General features: G+C 47.4%; 2 protein-coding genes across 9 annotated transcripts in view; one reads left to right on the top strand and one right to left on the bottom strand.

Moving 5' to 3' along the window:
- Positions 1 to 1,034: 1,034 nt before the first annotated feature.
- On the top strand, positions 1,035 to 14,029 carry LOC309354678 (germ cell-specific gene 1-like protein). Its single transcript, XM_081884940.1, has 6 exons — positions 1,035 to 1,170; positions 3,564 to 5,623; positions 6,251 to 6,298; positions 8,705 to 8,857; positions 10,317 to 10,428; positions 11,793 to 14,029. Exons 2-6 carry the CDS (start codon positions 5,314 to 5,316, stop codon positions 12,139 to 12,141), a joined length of 972 nt encoding a protein of 323 aa, XP_081741066.1. The 5' UTR covers positions 1,035 to 1,170; positions 3,564 to 5,313; the 3' UTR covers positions 12,142 to 14,029.
- A 2,188-nt stretch (positions 14,030 to 16,217) lies between these two features.
- Positions 16,218 to 20,027, bottom strand: part of IL11 (interleukin 11) — a 66,046-nt gene continuing 62,236 nt past the window's right edge. For all 8 annotated transcript variants that reach the window (XM_081886172.1, XM_081886171.1, XM_081886174.1 and 5 more), the window contains 3 exons: positions 19,601 to 19,687; positions 17,923 to 18,084; positions 16,218 to 17,519 (listed from right to left, as the gene is read on the bottom strand). In XM_081886172.1, the coding sequence (XP_081742298.1) occupies positions 17,355 to 17,519; positions 17,923 to 18,084; positions 19,601 to 19,687 (414 nt within the window). In that variant the 3' untranslated portion in view covers positions 16,218 to 17,354. The remainder of the gene's footprint in view (positions 17,520 to 17,922; positions 18,085 to 19,600; positions 19,688 to 20,027) is intronic.

Below are 20,027 nucleotides of genomic sequence, written 5' to 3'. Positions count from 1 at the left end.
CCTGTTACCTCTTCGGCTTCCGAGTTCCGACATTTCCTTCTCCCAGTCTGCTCCCTCTTCTTCCTCTGACTGCGCATCAAGACCCACTACCAATCTGCTGGCACAGAGCCTTCTTCTCATGGGGGCTCCGGGTCAGAGGAGCACCAGAAATAGCTTGTGTGCATGGGCACGGGCCTCCTCCAACCCGGAGGTGCACCGGAAATAATGCCTGCGCATGCACACAAGCTATTTCCAGTGCTCCTCCGACCTGGAAGTGGCCAGCTGCGCAGCACAGTGCTGGTAAGAGCGGGCGGTTGCCGTGGGCCAGATAAACAAGTCCCTCAGGCCTTATCCGGCCCGCAGGCCTTAGTTTGGGGACCCCTGGTCCATGACATTGATCTCAGGAACCATCATGCCAGATTTGGTTATGGTCTCTTAAGACGTGCCCAGATGCATAGAGAACTGACAACCAACTGATGACCAACTGACGACCAAAATACATATAGTAGATGATTACTACTTGTGCCTTCCAAAGGGGAGAGGCTGAAGCTGCTGGTGGGGCATTCGGTGTCTCCAAAACTGTTTGCTTCTGCAGGTCATGCCTACAGTTCCCTCCCTGCTCAACCCCAAGAAGCCCAGGGCAGATAGAAGAAGAAGAGGAAGAAGAAGAGGAAGAAGAAGAAGAGGAAGAAGAAGAGGAAGAAGAAGAAGAGGAAGAGGAAGAAGAAGAAGAAGAAGAAGAAGAAGAAGAAGAAGAAGAAGAAGAAGAAGAAGAAGAAGAAGAAGAAGAAGAAGAAGAGTGACCCATAAATCACAACTAGTAATGCCATTAGACACTGGTGTTAACAGTAAGGAAGTGCCTTTTCCTGTGATAATTATAAGGTGCCTGAGAACAGCTTCTCCTTATTCTCTTAAACTCCCTCTCAAAACAACAACAACCCAGGAATGTGGACTTCCAGCTAAAGCGACCAAAGGAACTTTAAGCAGCTGTCTAAAAAAGGGAATTCATGCAGGGGAGGGTCATAACCAATGAGAGTGGTAGGGTGAAAGGCAAGGAGACAACCAGTAGAGGGAGCTAGAGCCAATGACAAGCAGAACCAGCTATTTTTGTCCCCACCCTCTTTCCTATTGGCCCATACCAGGGCAACACTGAAGAGAAGGAAGAGAAGGGTGCTACCCTCTGGACTGGTTGTAAGTTGGTGGCTGACTGGGGGAGGGGGAACAGTGCTCCAGTTACCCTAATGAACCAGTCTCCAGCGGCCATAACAGAGTGGGTGCTTTGCAGGCAGAAACACTGGGGGGAGGGGGCTGCCAGTTAGTGCAGGCAGTATCTGGACAGTAGATGGTCTGACTTCTTAGCAGGCAGCTTTTTTACGCTGCAGATGTTTCTCAGCCCTGCTACACGCACAGAAACTCCTTTTTCACACAGCACCATTAAAGATACAGAAGTGTCCGTCTGGTCATCCAGTTGCTGCCTCTTCAAATCCTGGTACTAGATTCTATTCCCACCACAACCTTGGGAGCCCTCAGCCCACACACGCTTGTTTTCTGCTGTTTTTTCAGCAGGCGTACCCCTCCCCTCTCTCTGAGAACCCTGGAGACTGGAGTTCTGGCTCCCAGCCCATCCTGCTAGATCCTCTGTGTCCTAATTACTTTGCTGTGTTTTAAGTCCGTGCCGGCTGTGGTGCAAGTGGTTTGATTCTCTGCGTTGCTCTTAATGAAAGGGACACACAAAAAATCTCCTTATTGCCAGCTGGGAGTTAATCCCAAGAGACACAGGGTCCCAAATAGAAAGACTGTGAACCCGGGGCAGGGTGACACAGCAGGAAGGGTGTGCGAGATGGGGCCACACAGGGCACAAAGACGAACAGGAATTGTACGTGCAAAAGGGGAAATAGAATGTGCTGGGCAGACTGAAATTCTCTTTCGCTCTCCCCCTTTCCACGGGATCGCCATATCTCCTGCCTGTCTATTCACTCATCCACACCTCTTTCTCTCTCATATATAGACAGACGGCGTCTACACCCACCTGTAACATAAAGCATTTCTTTGTATTGGCCTCTCCACTGGCCAGTCTTTCTCTACCCTTCCACACCTTCCCCTCCACGCCCACAATCCTTCCGTGCCAATAGATATTTTCTGAGGAGTGAAATATGACAGTGAAAAGCAAATTAATGAAAAGCTACAACCATGAACTTTATTTTTGCATTTCTTTGGTACCATCTGCCCACAATATTTGTTTTGTTTGTTTACATACATTAATACACACATACAAGCGCTGAAGATCCAGATTTTGTTGTGGTGGTGGGGGAATATTTCACTTCTGAAATAATGACCTCTCTCTCTCTCTCTCTCTCTCTCTCTGTGTGTGTGTGTGTGTGTGTGTGTGTGACATCAATCAATCCACCCATTAACGTGCACGTCTTCCACTGTTGATCGATCCGTGCCCCATTATCCCCCCTCCATCTCCATACAATTTGCCTTCCTGTTGGCGTCCGTTCCCCTCTCTCCCCTCCAACAAGCCCTTGTCAGCCTTCCAGCCTCTTTGTCTCTCTCTGCCTCCGTGTCCACTCTATCCCCTCTGACCCCAGCTGCTCCTTCATCTCCGCATCCAATTTCTCATCCTCTCCTCCTGGCAGCCGGGCGATTGCAGAAAGGCAAGACCAAAGCGGAGATGCTCCCCCTCCCTCTCCCTGCCCTCCCCTTTTATTAGATGCTAATCCCCACCACTTGGCACTGGTGCCCCCTTGGCACTAATGAAGAGGTTTTTTAATCAGCCGCCACCGCACTTCTCCGCCTGATTCCTATCCCCCGGGGACGGTGCCGCGCTGGAGGGTGCCGGAGCTCTCCGCCGCTTGCTCATTTATCACACTGCTTATGCCACCTCTCCACTCTGCACAGCCGGATTGGAGAGCACCTCCTGTTTCTTCCCTCTGAGCAGCATCTGGGGAGCATTTTCTCACAAGCTGCACACTGCGCCCTTGGGAGCGGCACTTTCCTTCGCCTGCAGAGGGGTCCTTGGCTCCTTTGAAACCTTTGGGGTGGACATGCACTGGGTGCTGTCTCTTTGCTGAGGAAAGAACTCCAGACCTTCTCTCCAATGGCCGTGCAAGTGTGGGCCCCAAATCCGATGTTTGGGGGTTGATCTCCAGCCAGCAGGTCAGCTGAAGGACTCGGGGCAACAACCTTATGCCAGCGAAACCTTTTTCGTGAACGATTTTATTTTGAATCAGTTTGGCAGCCTATCCTGGGGGAAGAAAGAGGATCAAAATATTCGGATGTTGAACATCAGGTCTTTTCTTCCACTTGGGTGATTTGGAACTGAAGTGGACACTGTCTCCTTCTGTTGCTGCCGGATGGCATTTTGAGCTTTCCTCAGAACCCACTTTTTCAACTCCCTCAAGCAACAGACTGAAAGGCCCTGTTCCATTTGAACCCACGGCTGCTTTCGCAGGGGCTGAGATTCACCAGACAACTTTGACAAAAGTACCTCCAGAAAGAACCTTTTCTCTCTTCCTTTTCTTTTCTTAGCCTGCTACTCTTCAGCTTTGCACAAACTTTGGATTTTTATCATCCCTTTCCAGGCAACTGTTTGGCCAGGCAGATCTCAAGACCCTGAAGAGAATCAGCACGGTGAACTTGGCGTCTTCTTGCAATTGTAGTGTGTATTTGAACAATAATCACCCTGCAAACTTGCAAGCGTGAATTGGAGGATATTTTTGAAGGAAAGCGGCGATGGAGTCAGGACAGAAGGGAAGAGATTGGATTCCTTCGTGCCTGAGGGAAAGTGGATTAGAATATAATTCTTAAAGGAGGACAAACAAAAAGCCCTTGGAGCCGTCTGACCCCAAAAGGGCACAGCTGACTGACTGGGTGTAGGGGGCAGAGACAGACAGGCCGTATCTGAAGACAGTTTCTAACAGAATTGGAGGGGCAGGAGGAAACTCTTAACAGGAGTGATCTGAATGAAAAATAAGGGGCATTTCAGAGGGCTAGTTGGATTTTTGAGTGAGCAGAACCTAGAACTCTAAGCATTGTCTCTTCACCACAAGTGACGGGCATTGTGGGTTGTGAAGACTGCGCCTTAATCTGGCTACTCCCAAAAACACCACTGAGGGGTACCAATCTAGAGGGAAAAGAGGGGTGCTTGAGACAACGGAACTTGCTAGTAGTAAGTCATTTTGGGGAGTCAGGGTTGCAGGCTGGGTTTTCCACTCCTTTCCCCCTTCCCAGGGGCTTGAATTTGAGGGGTGGACGAGGCCTTTGAAAGCTCACAGAGCTTTCCCCTCTTAGCAGACAAGCAGAACTGGCAAACCTTAAATCACTCCATGCCTCGTGACAAACTGTAGAGTTGTTTATACAGTCCCCTCTGAGCTGCTAGAAAAGGGGGAAGCGGGGCGTCCACATTTCTTGACACCCCAACTCTCTAATGGGGAGGTTTTCACTCTTTAAAACTATTTCAGAAGGGCTACTGTGCAGCATTTAGACTGCAGCAATTAGACTAAAGTTTAGACTATTTCCACTCTGTTTGGAAGAGACTTTGTTAGTCAAGGACATGTGAGGGAGAAATCCGAGATGGTTTGCAATTCTTTGTGGACTCTAAAAGACTTTTTGCATTGACTTCAAACCCATCACTTTAAAAAACCAAACCAAACCTTAAGGGATTTAAGATTTTAATTTGGAAGATTGATTAATCGGGGCAATGGCCTACAACAGCTTTTTAACAAGACTTTGAATGGGTGTTGTTAATAATTAATTAATATAGCTATAAAAGGGGGGAAGGTTAGCAGTGGGGGAAAGTATGTGTGTGTTTTAAAGTTCTTCTTAAAGTACTCAGCATAAACTAGGCAACCTGCTAATAATTACTTTATACACAGATCATTAATCAAGATCTGGAAGGTCTAGGTAGGAATCATGCTGCCAAGCTCCTTCTGTGTTCATTAGTTCAAACTAATTTCTTTCTGAGACCTTAGGTATCTTGGGTGCCAGCACCTGCGTGGCTCTTAAGCACTCCTCAAGTAACTAGTCCCTAATAAGAACAGAACCCCAGGCTGAGTTCAAATTATGATTACACCATTTTGTGGTGTACTGCTTCATAGTGGGCATATTGGATGGGCCACAGCATACGAATAAGGAGGAGAAAATCATGATCAAAAGTGAGGCATTCTCTGTAAACGGAGGTTTGTTCAGAATTCCACTGAAACAAGGAACCAGCAGATTTATCCAACAGTAGAACATAGTTTTCTGGGAACTGTGAGCGAATTTGAATTATTTGGGTGCGACTTCGGGCAGCAAAACAGACAGCTCCTCACATCTCTTGGGAAAACAGGGACGATGATTAAACTGAGCCGAAGGTCCCGCTCAATGCTCTCCTTGGGCCTCAACTCTTTGGCCCTCTGCTTTTCGGTTTCGGCCTTCTGCACCAGCTATTGGTGTGAGGGGACCCACAAGGTGGTTAAGCCGCCCTGCCTCTCGGCCGTCAAGAAGGGGAACTGCGTGCCCATCAACAGCAACGAGACGATGGATGGAAACGTGACCATGGACCCCCACGTGGTCCAGTACATCTGGGAAACGGGCGAAGACAAGTACGCTTTCCGCTATTTCCACACGGGCTTCTGGCTCTCGTGTGAGGAGCATCACGGAGGTACGAAACCAGCCTACATCTCAGATTCCATGGCAGCTGTTATTATTTTGACAGCTAGGTCACAAGCCCCTCTCCTGTTAGATAGACAAGAGAGGGAAAGGAGAAGAGTGTTGGCGGTGGGGATGTGGAAGGTGGCTGTCAAAGGGCAGCAGAGGAGCAGAATAAGATGAGGTCTCCACCTCTTGTGATCTAGGGCCAGTGGTCAAGCATAACAGGCCACATGCACACCATGCAGTTATAGCGCACAACTTCCCCCGAAGAATCCTGGGAACTGTAGCTTGCTCATGACACTTGGCATTGTAGCTCTGTGGATTCTTTGTAGGGGAAATGTGCTTTAAAATAGTGGTGTAGATCTGGATTCCTGATCCACCCTATATGTAGTTGGGTTTGTTCTACTCACCTCCCACCCCCCGGTCCTGGGGCTGCATCCTGGCTCAAATGAAGCCACCTGCAGTTTAAAAGACAAGTGCGTTCCAAGCCTGGATGGGGAGTAAATTGTGGGAAGCCCTCTTTCGCTGCGAGGGGAGAAGGAAATCTTGACAAACAGAAGAATGACATAATTGTCGCGATCAGCACCAACCTTTGGATACACTGACGCCGTCTTCTTTCATTGTTCCACCCTTTTAGAGGAGAAGTGCCGGAGCTTCATTGAGCTGCCCCCCGAGTCGGAGAAAGGTGAGATTTGGGGAGGGCAAAACAGGACATCTTGTCTAAGGGTGCAAACACAAACGGGAAATGGCAGAATTAATAATGCTGTTTTATGTTGAGACATACCAGTGGCTCATCCGACTGTCTGCTCCAGACATCCAAGATGGTGGTCGTTCCTGCCTCCTCTTGTGGGAGCGGATGCCATAGTTTAACTGAAGTGTTTCTTCACACAGGGCATAGTTAAACTATGGAATTCGCTTCTACTAGAAGCAGAGGTGGCTGCCAGCTCTGAACCTTTCCTAAGAGGACAGGGCTAAACTTATGAACAGCAAAGAGCTACCCACTTCCTGGAAAAGACTGGCTTTTGTAATAAAATTTGACACCCCCCAAATAAAATCCCACCACCACAGTGGAAATGTATAGGGCAGAAACATTCTGGACGTTGGTAGTCAGCACAATATTTTTAAAACTTCTGTGCATTAGGTTTTCCTCTGGACCTCCTATTATTTATTTTAAATTATGTGCATCCCATAGTGTCTATAAAATATTATGATGTAGTATTGCATCTGTTGCCCGCTGCTAGACGTATGTTTCACAAACACTCGGAAATCACAAATGGAACCTTTGACACGGGAGTGTTATTTAAAGCCTGGGAGCTAATTAAGTTATTGAAATTAATAACTCAGGCCGAACAATCCTATACTCCAGATACGGCAGGGGGCCACTTAGGTCATCATAATGACAGGGGCATAGATCTCAACATACCCTGCAGTACTGGAAGATCTTACAATATTGGCAACCAGTTTGCAGTTTTGGAATATGAGCTTAATGCTAAATGCTTGCATTGGACCTATTTGTTGTGCATGAACGTTTTACTCCAGCATGGGATATTTTACATTAATTTCAATGACAAATAGGAAACCCAACCCCTGCTCTCCGTTTACCATACTTCTAATTAATATGCAGTGTTCCACATCCCTTTAATTCACAGGGTAGGAGTACAGCTCAGTGGTAGAGCAGAATGCCACCGGTTCAATCCCTGGTGTCCCCAGGTAGGGCTGGGAAGCCCTGCATAGCTGCTGCCAATCTGTGTAAACAATACTGGCCTGGATGGACCAACAAGTCTGATTCAGCATAAGGCAGTTTTCTGTGTTCCTCTTGTTTCTCTTCTCTTCTACATCCCGGCTACAAAAGTTGGCTTTATACCAACCGTCATGTGCCCCCTACACCAAACAATCTTGGGAATCTACCGTATTTTTTGTTCTATAAGACTCACTTTTTCCCTCCTAAAAAGTAAGGGGAAATGTGTGTGCGTCTTATGGAGCGAATGCAGGCAGCGACCCCTCTTGCTGTTCTGGCTTCTGGGATTCAGAATATTTTTTTCCTTGTTTTCCTCTTCAAAAAACTAGGTGCGTCTTGTGGTCTGGTGCGTCTTATAGAGCGAGAAATACGGTAGTTGGTAAGGATTCCATTAGAGATCTTCCTCTATCCCCAAACTACAGCTTCCACGATTCAGTGGGGAGAAGGAACGACTATGAAATCAATTGAAGTCTGCAGTTTAAATGTGCCTACAAAAGAGGTCACTGTGATACTCATTATTGCCGAACCAAGTAATGAGGCTGAGCACTATTTTTTCCTCCTTAGTTATTTATTATGTATGAACCGATTCATTGTAGAGTTAACTCCATCCCAAAGGCTTGTCATGTGTTATCAACATGTTAAAAACATCACAAGTGTTATAAACAGGAATTTAGGAAGCTGCTGCCGTTCGTCGAGCAGGTTTTCACAGGGAAAGCTCCAGGACGAAAACAAGAGTGCTTTGACATGGAGCGTTAATGCCCAGGCCTGTGCCTGGAGAAAGCGGGAAAGCCCTTATGCTGAGTTAAGCTGCTGGTCCGTCTAGCCCAGTTTTGTCTACCTTGACTGGCAGTGGCCCTACCCGGAGATGCTGGGGCTTGAACCTGGGACCTTCTGCATGGGGAACAGGTGCTCTACCACTGAGCTACGGCCCTTCCCCAGTCTCTGTGGGACATATAAAGGTAAAGGGACCCCTGACCATTAAGTCCAGTCGTGGCCGACTCTGGGGTTGCGGCGCTCATCTCGCTTTATTGGCTGAGGGAGCCAGCGTACAGCTTCCGGGTCATGTGGCCAGCATGACTAAGCTGCTTCTGGCAAACCAGAGCAGCGCACGGAAACGCCGTTTACCTTCCCGCCGGAGCGGTACCTATTTATCTACTTGCACTTTGATACACTTTCAAACTGCCAGGTTGGCAGGAGCAGGGACAGGAGCTCACCCCATCGCAGGGATTAAAACCACTGACCTTCTGATCGGCAAGTCCTAGGCTCTGTGGTTTAACCCACAGCACCACTCGCGTCCTGTGAGACATATAGCTTGTTTATAATCTCCCACTCACCACCCATGTTACTTTCCAGGGGTGCTGTGGCTCTCCGTTGCCTCCGAATTCCTTTATATTATCCTGTTGACTGTGGGGTTCCTATTGATGTGTTTGGATGCCGTCTACTATGCCAACTTCATTGATGGGCTCAAGATCAATGCTTTTGCGGCTGTGATCACCGTTCTCTCAGGTATCTCAATCTACTCTGCACCTCCAGTAGTCAGCTACTTTTCCCACTAGCACTTAGACCTAACACTCATTTTGTATGGACTTTCTTTTTTAAAAAATCATTTTTATTAATTTTCCAATAAAAACACCCAATTAATATATCCAATCATAATACAATTAAAATAAAAAAATAAAATAAAAAAGACCAAATTATAATTGTTGATTTTTCGGGGCTCCCCATAGTCTGGACCTCTGAGGCATATCTTCAAATCTCTACCCTGCCTTTCCTCATTTCCATATTTTCCACATCCCGATTTTACCGCTTTAAAGATCTCCATCCCTGACTCTCCGATTCTCTCATTTTGTATGGACTTTCACCACTGACCCAAACCCCATCCATATAGTATTAGAGATCATGGTCCAGCCATTCCTGTATCATGTTCACATTATATCTAAATGTGTACAAGGAAGTCTCTCTTTTTAAATGAAAAGTATTTGGGGAGTGATTTTGAGTGGGGAAACAGGTGGCAGGCAAAGGTTGAAGCCCCAAAAATGAAAACAAAACCATGCAACCCCAAACTGTTCTAGTTTCTTTATACCCATTTGTGTGTAATGTGTCGTCGTCCCCCCCCCCTTGAAAAGGTTACTGCACATACTTGGTGGGGCAAGCACTGGCCACTGCCTGCTTGATGCTTGTCCCTGACAGGGCCTTCTCAGTGGTGGTGCCCTCCACCATTGTTGAGTTTGTGTCTGTCCCCCTCATTGTTGAGTTTCAGGAGGAATTTTAAAACATTCCTGTATACGCAAACATTTGATAGCTGAAAGATACGCCTCCTGGCAACCGTGAGATCACTGGCCGAAAGACTGTTTGCTACCCTGGGCTCTTTTGGGAGGAAGGATGGGATATAAATTAAAACCACCACAACATTTCTTATTCATATGTGGTGCCCAGCAAGGCACTCTGCCAGCTTTGTAAAGGGTAATCCGAGGTAGCTGGCCTCATTTCCCAGCATGTGATCAATAGTGTGTGTCCATTGCTAGAGGCAAACAATACAGTGAAATACTGAAGCCATGAGCTAAGCCGGGCCACAAATGCCTGTCAGTTCATGTATTCAGCAGGATCAAGCCTTGGTATAGCTTTCCCTAGAATGTACAACTTTAAGCTTTCAGGTAGGGATAGAATCTCAAGTTTGAGTGTTTTCTCAAGGACACAATTTCCCAAGCAAAGTAAAACAGCATTTCAGGGATTGGTCGGCCCTACCATTGGGCAAAGTGCGGTGACTGCCCGAGGCAGCAGACACCAGGATTCTGAAATGTCCAGCCTTACACTTGTAAGTGAAATCTCTCAAGTTTGTCAAACTTGCTTTCTGTTGGGCTGCCATGGCTCTGCTCCTATTCAGCTCAGACCCCAGAAAGTGGTACCCAAGAGCACTGTGGCTGGGCATATTCTGAGTATCTTTCTGACCACCCCTTCCCAACAGGGCTCCTGGGCATGGTAGCCCATATGATGTACATGACCGTCTTTCAGGTGGCTGTGAACCTGGGACCAAAAGACTGGAGACCTCAGACATGGTATTATGGCTGGTCATTTGGGTGAGTAAAGCCAGCATGGGAGAGGAGTGGGGTGTGGGTAGGGTAAATGCAACCCAGGACAGGGCTCCTATGCCTTTAATTAAAGCATAGCAGCAGGAATTTCAGCAGCTGTAGCTTAAAGGTGCAGGAGCCCCCTTTCCTTTTGCATCCAGCCACTTTGGGTGTTGGCATTTGCATTTGAGAGAGGAGTTGTTGCTCTGTCCAAAGATGAAAGGAGGAGGAGAGGATATGGGAAAGGAAGTGGAAAGAGGGGAAAAAGAGAGACAGAATGATGGACAAAGGTGGAAGAGAAGAAATGTAAGATGGGAGAAGTTACTGGATGAGTGGACAGTAAATTATTGTGACTGAAAGCATTAGACCTGAGAACCCGTGTTCAGGGTTCCATTCATATTATGGTTATTTTGCAGTTCTGCTACTTCTTGCTTGCTTGCTGGTTGGGACTTGGGACTCAACATGACACATGCCCCAATCAGTAGTAATACTGCTCCTTCTGCCTCTTCATTCCGGGATTTTTCAGATTTTTTTATGACAGCTGCTCAGGGGTCACCCAGCACGGAATCCAAGGCTGAATCTCCCTTATTTATAATACCACCCCATGCTATATAGTAGCAAAGTGCCCAATTTCCATTTTGTCCCCTCCCCCTGCCTCGCTAAAACCCCTAAATATGTTACATTTGCATTTTTGCAAGCAAACCCAAATTCGAATCATTTGTTTGACACTCCCTCCTCCCACCCCAATTTTGTTTTAGTTCAGTTCTTTGGAGCAAACCTTTCAGCCTCTGTTTCCCCATCTGGTATCCGACATCATAAGCCAAGGAAGCCTATGGAACAAAAACCCATGGTTTGGCAACACCTCATCATACATGGTTGGTTGGATTGTTGATGTCCAAAGGTTTCTGTGAGGGTGAAGAAGAGAGGGTTTGGAAGCACTGGACACACTGACTATGGGACGGCAGCCCATAACATCTCGTTTATTGTTTGGTCTAGGCTGGTCCTCTTCCAGCTATCTAGACACCAACAGAAGGAGCGGTACATGAATGGGTACCTTTTTTTTGCCTTTACCTTTCAGCGGTTCTCAACCTGTGGGTCCCCAGATGTTGTTGGAGTAGAACTCCCATCATCCCTGAGCTCTGGCCTTGCTAGTTAGGGGTGATGGGAGTTGTAGTTCAACAACATCTGGGGTCCCACAGGTTGAGAAAGGCTGCGTGACATGAATGGGTGAAGAATTATGTCAGAACCGGTGTATACATGGAAAAGGAGTTTTGGGCAGTCAGTTATCATGGGGGATCTGGATAGATTTGGCAGTGCAAGAATGACCTTGAGATCCATCCCTTTGCACCCCCTCCCCAATTTCTCTCCCACAGCATGGCCTGGCTCTCGTTCACCCTTTGCATGTCAGCCTCTGTGCTGACCCTCAATACCTACACCAAGACCATCCTGGAATTCAAGTACCGCCGGCGGATTTTTGAGAAGCACACGGCGTCGATGGGGAGCAGCAGAGGTCCCGGCTCACCCGCTCTGGCCCCTGACCTCGAACGCTTCCTCTGGGATAAATATATCTTCAGTGTTAGTGACTCTCTAGACTTCTCCCCTAGCCCTCCGGGCCCAATGGCTCCCTGCAGCGGGCGCAAGGCCTACGCGGGAGGGTATGCAGGGCTCGCAGGAGGTCACAGTGGAGATGCTGGTGACGAGGATGACGGTGAGCCATGCTAGTGTGAGAGAGAGGATGTTGGGTGGAGAACAAGACCTCCCACCATCACATCCCTTCTCTTCCATTTGCTCACCCATCCATCCTACCATTTGATCTATCACAAATACGCCCTCCCCTTCCCTCTGCTTAGGCAACGTATGGCCATTTCACAACCTGTGAAAACATTGGTTCTTTGAGGTTGCCATGACTTTTAGGTTGGGTAAAAGGGCGAGAGCAGACCTATGGATCAGGCCCATTTCAAACTGTACAAGCAGTTACTTTTTGGGGGGTGGGGCGAGGAAGACATCGTTATTATGATTTTGGCAGCCCTACCAGGAGGCAAGAGGAGGCAGCTGCCTCATGTGTTGAGTTTGGAGCGGTAGAGTGGGAGGTGGGCAGGTGAAACCCAGAGGGCGAAATGTATTAGGAAGCCGTTGTGCAGGAACCTCACAGGGATAAATGGAAGCCGTGAAATGATATTGTTGCATTCTTGTGGAGCTCTCCTTCAGTTCAGCAAGGCAACACCAAGAGCTGGCCATGAGATTTCCCCCTCTAAGGCAAAGGACAAGATGTTCCCCGCCAATACACTGGCATTTGAATCATTCTTAAAAACTGAGGGGCAGCATCCGCCACGGCACCTGCGGAAGGCAACTTCAGGGATCACGAAGAGGCCTGTCTCTTTACCTCTCAGAATCAGCTGCCCGAGGCGGCTGCCTCACTTTGCCCAATGACAAAATCCCAGAGGATTGTGTGTTCCGATTTTATTCCATTACTGCTGTTTGGATGTTTTCTTCTTTAGGCGCCGACATGCCTCTGGCATATGGCCACAGATCAGGGGGAATACCTCTCAGATTGTGCATTGCAGTTGCTCATGGGGTGTGTGGCAGGAGATCCTGGCCCAATCCCACTGTGACTCCTTGAATTTCGAGGCCCTCTTATGCTTTCTGGCAAGTTCTGTGAGGGCTGTGGCTAGTTAGGAAATAGCCACTGCGACAAACTTTCGGCCTTGTTATTTAGGTGCTGCAGCACCCACTTATGTCAGTAGAAACCAATAGGATTGCCTTCTGCTTGCTACTGCAGTAGAATTGTGTGTATCCACTGTCAGTTGACACTAAGGGCTGTATATAACCATTTATTTATCCAAGGTTGTTTGCGGTGCATATTGGACTTGTTCCTCACTAATCCTGCATAGGGCCTGTCTGTAAACCAGGTTACTAGTATATTACTCAGCTTGCACTTTGCAAAGGTAGATTCCGGGCTGCTTCAGTTATTGTTTCGTTCCTGAGAGGGAAAATTCCCACTCTCCTCCATTCCCATCAAATATTCCTATCTACAAATCCTAGGGTCAGCAGAAACTCCTGCAGCTCCCTGTTCTGTGGCGCATGTAGCTGGCTTATTCTCTCACTGCTGTTAGGAGGCGTTTTGAGCTAGTGTCATAAAGACTTCAGACTTTTCCCCAATAACCAAGGCGTGGAGCACATGTATACACTAAACCCCAGCTTTCTCTGTTGTGAAAGCACCCTAACAATTCTGATAGCCTCCCCACATCCTGAGGGGATGCCAGCGAGCGAGGCCCAAGTGTCTTTATGTATGTGGAGTGTACAATATGTTTGAGTAGTAAAATAGGTCTTGCCCTGCCCTGTTTTCAGATTGCCCATTTCAACCAGGCACTGAACTGTTATGGCTCCTTTTCAAGGCTCTGGGCTCCTTCAGCATCGTAGCCCTGGCTCCCCTGATGGCAGCCATGACCCCTCAACACTGTCCCCACCTCACATGCCTTCCCCCCAAAACCCGTCTGCAGCTCTCCTGATTTATCTCATCGGCTTTGCTTCATATAATCTCCCCGTGTGTGGGGAATGAGAAGATCAAGAGTTGTTAATTTCTGGTTGATTAAATAAATTAAAGGATTAATCAGTGTCAGTCTGCTTCGTTTTATAAAGCTGGAGGGAAGAGGGGAGAGTAAATTCATCAAGCATCAAGCCCTGCTTTCTAGGCCCAGCAAAGGTGGGAAGGAGGACTTGGGAGGCGACGGTTCGAATCCCTGCTCAGCCATGAAGCTCAATTCACGGGCCACTCACTGCCTCTTGGCCTAACCTACCTCACAGGGTTGTTGTGAGGAGTAGACAGGGAGAACCATGTACGCCACCTCGAGCTGCTTGGAAGATTAAAGGTGGTATATAAATTGTAAATATAAATAAAGCAAGCCTCAGAGGGAGGGGAACCTGTGCTGCTGGACTATTCCACCCACGAAGGAAGTTGCAGTTCCTAGATTGGTTTAATAATCGGTCTTCTCTGGGAATTGCAGCTCCCTTAACAAACAGCAGCACACTGCATTCCTTGGGGGAAGCCATGACTGTGGTGCTGTGGACTGTGAGGAGCAAGCTCCAAATTTTATGGGGTTTTGGAGACAGGAATTGGCCCTTAAGATGAGCTGACTGGATGTAGGCTGGAAGTTCAGCCTAGAAGCCCAAAGCTCTGCGACTGCCAGGCTTGCTGAGGAAAACAACCCTGGTGGCATGGCAGGTAAAGTGCTATTGTAGCTGGGTGCTCTGCTTTAACACAGCTAGCCTCCCACTTGCAGCTCCAAAATGCCAGGCTCGGAAACCGTCGTTGGCTGTTTGTCTGAATAATAGTAGTTGTTGTATGAGTGACAATTGAATTATATGTTTTAGATCATTTCTCATATTAAAAACACAGCTCTTTTGTTTTTATCCATTTAATTTTTTTTATTTCAAATTTATTTCCCCCCATCTTTTTTAAAATCTTTTTTTATTACAAAAAAGGGAAAAGAGAGAGGGAGAGAGATAGATAAAGAAAGAGAGAGGAGCCGGTCAATAAATACTTGGAAGATGCTCAAAATAAAATAACATTCATAAAATATAATAAAAATAATAATAAACACAATGATGATGATGACAATAATAATAATAATAATTAATAATAATAATAAAATGAACCAGACTTGGAACAGATAATAAATTAAAAAATAATAATAACTTACAATGAAGAAACCTAATGGCTTTATAAATACTGTGGAGCAATGAAGGGCTCATGATAAATACCTGAAACAGGAGTGGGGAGGGTTAACTACAGCCGTGAAGGGGTATCAAGAATGGGATGAACTTCTCCATCAAAAATAGTACTGCTCTATTCTGTTTTGGTCAGACCACATCTGGAGTTCTGAGTCCAGTTCTGGGCGCCACAATTTAAGGAGGATATTGACAAGCTGGAATGTGTGCAGAGGAGGGGACCAAGATGTTGAAGGGTCTGGAAACCGAGCCTTATGAGGAACAGTTGAGGGAGTTGGATATGTTCAGCCTGGTAAAGAAGACTGAGTGGAGATATGATAGCCATTTTCAAATATCTAAGGGGCTGTCATGAAGATGAAGCAAGCCTGTTTTCTCCTGCTCCGAAGGGTAGGACTCAAACCAATGGATTCAAGTTACAAGAAAGCAGATTCTAACTAAACGTCAGGAAGAACTTTATGACAGTAGGAGCTATCTGACAGTGGATCAGACTTCCTCAGGAGGTGATGGGACTCTCCATTCTTGGAGGTTTTTAAGCAGAGGTTTTAAGCAGATGGATTGCCATCTGTAATGCATTTTCTCTCTGAGATTCCTGCATGACTGGGGGTTGCGTGACCCTCTGTCCCTTCCAACTCTACAATTCCACGATTCTATGATCAATGCATTGTATAGAACTGTTCGGCCAAAATTCAAATGGGTACATTCAGAAGGATACATATTGGGTTAATAGTCTTTACTCCAAAACTCTTTTGAAGGTGAAGTTGGTTTGGTTTGGTTTTTTAACTGGTCCTTTTTGTAATCCACTGCGGCAACAGTATTGGCTGGGCTGACAAAAATGATCCAGCAGAGGGCGCTGCTGGTAAACAAATCTGCCTTAAACTTTTGACGATTCGTTGTTGTTTCTTCAGGAGCATGAAAATGAATTTCACAATCTCGACTTTCTGACTTCCCTTCCCAATGAAATTATTTTTTAACAAAAGCATGGCTTGTTTTATGTGTGATTTTTTTTTTGCTTATTGTTGAAACCACAGGTAAGATTCAATACTGCCTAAATAAACTACAAGATCATCTCTTTTGAGAAAAGGTGCCTCAAACTTCTAAAAGCTTTTCTGTCTCTTGAGTTTTGATTGACCGTCCAGCTATAATTGATGAAATCTGCATAAATCTGTATATGTGTAACAATAGTTTTGAAAGGGGATAAAAAGCAAACGTCATTTGCTTTTAGACAAGACACGCATGATATTGCATCTTAGAAGAAGCATTTCCTCGCTGTGTGAGAATGGGGAATGATGCCCCCTTTAAATGTTGCGTCCAACGCCCTTTATGCTATCTTATCTTTAAAATAGTTTGCATCTTTAAGAAGACAACAGCAACCACCCTGACTTACCCTATTAACCCATATGCGTGTGTGTGGTGCAGTGACACCCTGTATGAAGAATGCTGAAAACTATTGATTCTGTGCTAGATTGTGGCCACACTTTTGGGGTGCTACTAGATTGCAGGTGGACAAGGGGCAGAAACTGTCAGGGGCTATTGATGAAATCAGGATGGCTGCCAGTGAGAGGTCAAGCCTCCTGCCTTCAATGAATCCTCTCCTCCCCTCCGCGGCCTACAGAACTGCGGCATCTTCTCACGCACATTTCTCAGTTCCCTGGGGGCACAGCCAAGACCTGTGGGGCACAAGCTGAGAGGGCGCCCTAGATTGCAGCACACAATCTAGTGCTGGGGAAAGAACAATCGTGGTGGGCAAGGTGCTTTTCGGGCAGATTATCCACCACGACTATACCTATAAGGGGTCTCCGATACTTGACACAGATCAATGCTTATCATACAGATTATAGTGTTCCCTTAACAGGGAGCGGGAGAGGGCAAAAATGTCCTTGGAAGAAGGGGAACCCCCCCCCCCCCGTTCCCCATACCATTTCCCCAAGCCTTGAGGGAGAATGAGTTCTTCCAAGGGCAAGGGAAGTCGCTTTTTGTTTCACGATGCACCCCCCACGGAGTAGGAAGGGTGTGTGAGTGGGCCGTAGGTCTCAGCATCCCCCCCTTGCAGCACCCCCCAGAAGAGGAATCCAGGGGCACCCTGTTTCATAGACTTTCTTTCCTTCCTTGCACCCTCCTCCACCGGATTTGCTGAAGCAGCATCTAAGAGTTCCAGGTCCGTGAGAAGGCTTTCCAAAATACCCATGGTGGTTCAGTTTCTTTGCCGTTCACAGCTTGTTCCGGATCAGAACCAGCACGCGAGATGCCCAGTCCAGGTAGAGGTGAAATGAGTGGATGATGGCGTGGCCTGCCTGAACCACAGACCAGTGGGTGCCGTGGGCTGGCAGGGTTGGCAGAGGGTCGTTGGGCCGTGAGAGGCTGAGCTTGGTCATCTGGGGGAGAAGCAGACAAGCGGGTGAGTTGTGACATTTTGGAGCAAGGACAGAAGCTCTGAGGTAGCCCATATTAACCCCTCCCTATTTCTGATGATGGGCAATGTCCTATGTTCCTAAGATGACAAAGCAAGGATCACCCCGGGCTTCCCAGTGCATTTTCCCCATCACTTTCCTTACAGCAAAAAGTCCAATCTTTTGGGGAAGCCATTTTGCTGTGCAAGACCCCAACCAATTATAACCCCACAATCTGATTTTGCTGGTATGGGACCGAATCCCACCCCAAAGCAATCACAGCCTGGAAGTGCTCATAGAGCCGGAAGTGGCCTTGCAGGCGCATCTAGTCAACCCCACACAATTTGGACCACCCCCCAGGATTTGTTCCTTCCTCTCAAAGCCTTACCAGGTGCTCCAGTCTTTTGAGGAGGCGTTCCAGCCGGCTGTGCACTGTGGTGATGTCGTGCTCCATGGGTCGCAGCAGCAGTGGGGCTGCCCTCCGCAGCCACTCAAAGTGGCGTTGGTAGCACTGTAAGTCGGAGCTGAGCCGAGCCAGACCCACAGAGACCTGCAGGAGGAGGAGAGAGGAACGAGACAGAGAGGGGCTGTATGAGAAAGAACTTTGGTGGGGCAGGAAGGCAGGCCACCTGCAGAGGCTGCCTTGTCTGCATATACAGTGGTACCTCGGGTTACATACGCTTCAGGTTACACTCCGCTAACCCAGAAATAGTACCTCCGGTTAAGAACTTTGCTTCAGGATGAGAACAGAAATCGTGCTCTGGCGGCGTGGCGGCAGCAGGAGGCCCCATTAGCTAAAGTGGTGCTTCAGGTTAAGAACAGTTTCAGGTTAAGAACGGACCTCCAGAACGAATCAAGTACTTAACCCGAGGTACCACTGTATTCTGGAAATATACCGTATTTTTCGCTCTATAAGGCGCACCAGACCACAAGACGCACCTAGTTTTTGGAGGAGGAAAACAAGAAAAAAAATATTCTGAATCTCAGAAACCAGAACAGCAAGAGGGATCGCTGCGCAGTGAAAGCAGCAATCCCTCTTGCTGTTCTGGCTTCTGGGATAGCTGCGCAGCCTGCATTCGCGCCGTAAGACGCACACACATTTCCCTTTACTTTTTAGGAGGCAAAAGTGAGTCTTATAGAGCAAAAAATACGGTATTAGGGAAAGGGCCTGTGGCTTAGTGGTTACAGCATCTGCTTAGCATGGGGAAGATCCCAGGTGAAATCATCAGCCCCTCCAGGTAGGGCAGGAGAGATTTCTTATCTTGAAACCCTGGGAGCCACTGCCAATCAGTGCAGACAGTACCAAAGATCTGATAAGGCAAGTTTCTTCCCCTCCTCTGCCCACACAGAAAACCTGGGTGCACCATTGGGGCCAGGGAGCCATTTTGGAGTGAGTGGAGCTGCAGAGGGGAACCAAGAAACAGCTCCATTAAATGGGGATCGTGCCAAGAGAAGTTGCACGCCACACAGTTAATGCACCTGGCTTCCCCTGGGAACTGTAGTCAACAGAGCAATGCTTCCCAGCACCCTTAGCAAACTACGGTCCCCAGGGTTCTTTGGGACAGGCCACGTGCTTTAAATGTACAGCGTATACAAAGCGTGGCTGTATGATGTGTATGCAGCCTGGGAGTCATCTCAGGCTGTCTGTGTGAGGGAGCTGGAGCCACAAAACCTGGCAGAAAGCTAGAACCTACAAAGAGTGGGAGAACTGCAGCTACTGCGAGGGGCCAGTGAGACCAGCCATGGGAAGCCTGTATTCCCTAAAGCGGCCACTATGAGAGATTTTGCTTAAGGCAACTAGCTGTGGTGCAAAGGAGAACCTACTGGTTTTCCTGTGGGCGGGGGCATAGCTGTCAACTTTCAGATTTGAAAATAAGGGATCAGCAGCCTCGGAAATAAGGGATCAGCAGCCTCACCTGTCTTGGGGACAATCTACAGGATATCTAACAATCCAGGATAGCAGCGGGAAGCAGTGCTGGACTAAGGGAATTTCCCACAAAAAAAGGGAAGGTTGATAGCTATGGGCGGGAGCGATGGGAGAAGAGGGAAGAGGAGGCCTCTTTTACCTGGATGTTGGCAAGTTCCACCGCAGTCATGGATAACACAGGCAGCGTATCTAGCTTGTGTTCTCCTTCTGCTGGGTAGCGGTTTTTCTGTACAGGGAAGAGGAACGGCGAGAATCAGACCACAAAATAGTGCAAATGAACAGGAACATTAACCAATAAATAATGAAGGGGGAGGATATGCCCTCCTATTTATTTTATTTTCAAAACAACAAGACAAAATATCATATTTTTTCTTAAGATCTCTTAGGAAGATTTTCTTTTTCCCCAAGTGGGAACTTCTGCTGCTTAAAAGGAAAAGGAAACAGAAGGAAGGTTCCCAATTTGCCATTTTCTGAATCTGTCTCATTTGGGCCAGGAGGCAAAAAAGTCAATGTACTGCCACTTCATTTAGAAGCCACCCAAAGCTCACATCTTTGGCAGGCCATAG

The sequence above is a fragment of the Podarcis melisellensis genome, assembly GCF_964234715.1.
Source record: "Podarcis melisellensis genome assembly, chromosome: 13".
NCBI classification, from domain to species: domain Eukaryota; kingdom Metazoa; phylum Chordata; class Lepidosauria; order Squamata; family Lacertidae; genus Podarcis; species Podarcis melisellensis.
Note: the sequence above shows the minus strand (reverse complement) of the source record. Positions and strands in the feature narration are given on the sequence as shown.

Coding starts and splice junctions, on each gene's coding strand:
- LOC309354678 (XM_081884940.1), top strand. CDS start 5,314: ATGATTAAACTGAGCCGAAGGTCCCGCTCAATGCTCTCCTTGGGCCTC. Junction 6,299..8,704: donor GCCCCCCGAGTCGGAGAAAG/GTGAGATTTGGG, acceptor GTTACTTTCCAG/GGGTGCTGTGGCTCTCCGTT. Junction 8,858..10,316: donor TGTGATCACCGTTCTCTCAG/GTATCTCAATCT, acceptor CCTTCCCAACAG/GGCTCCTGGGCATGGTAGCC.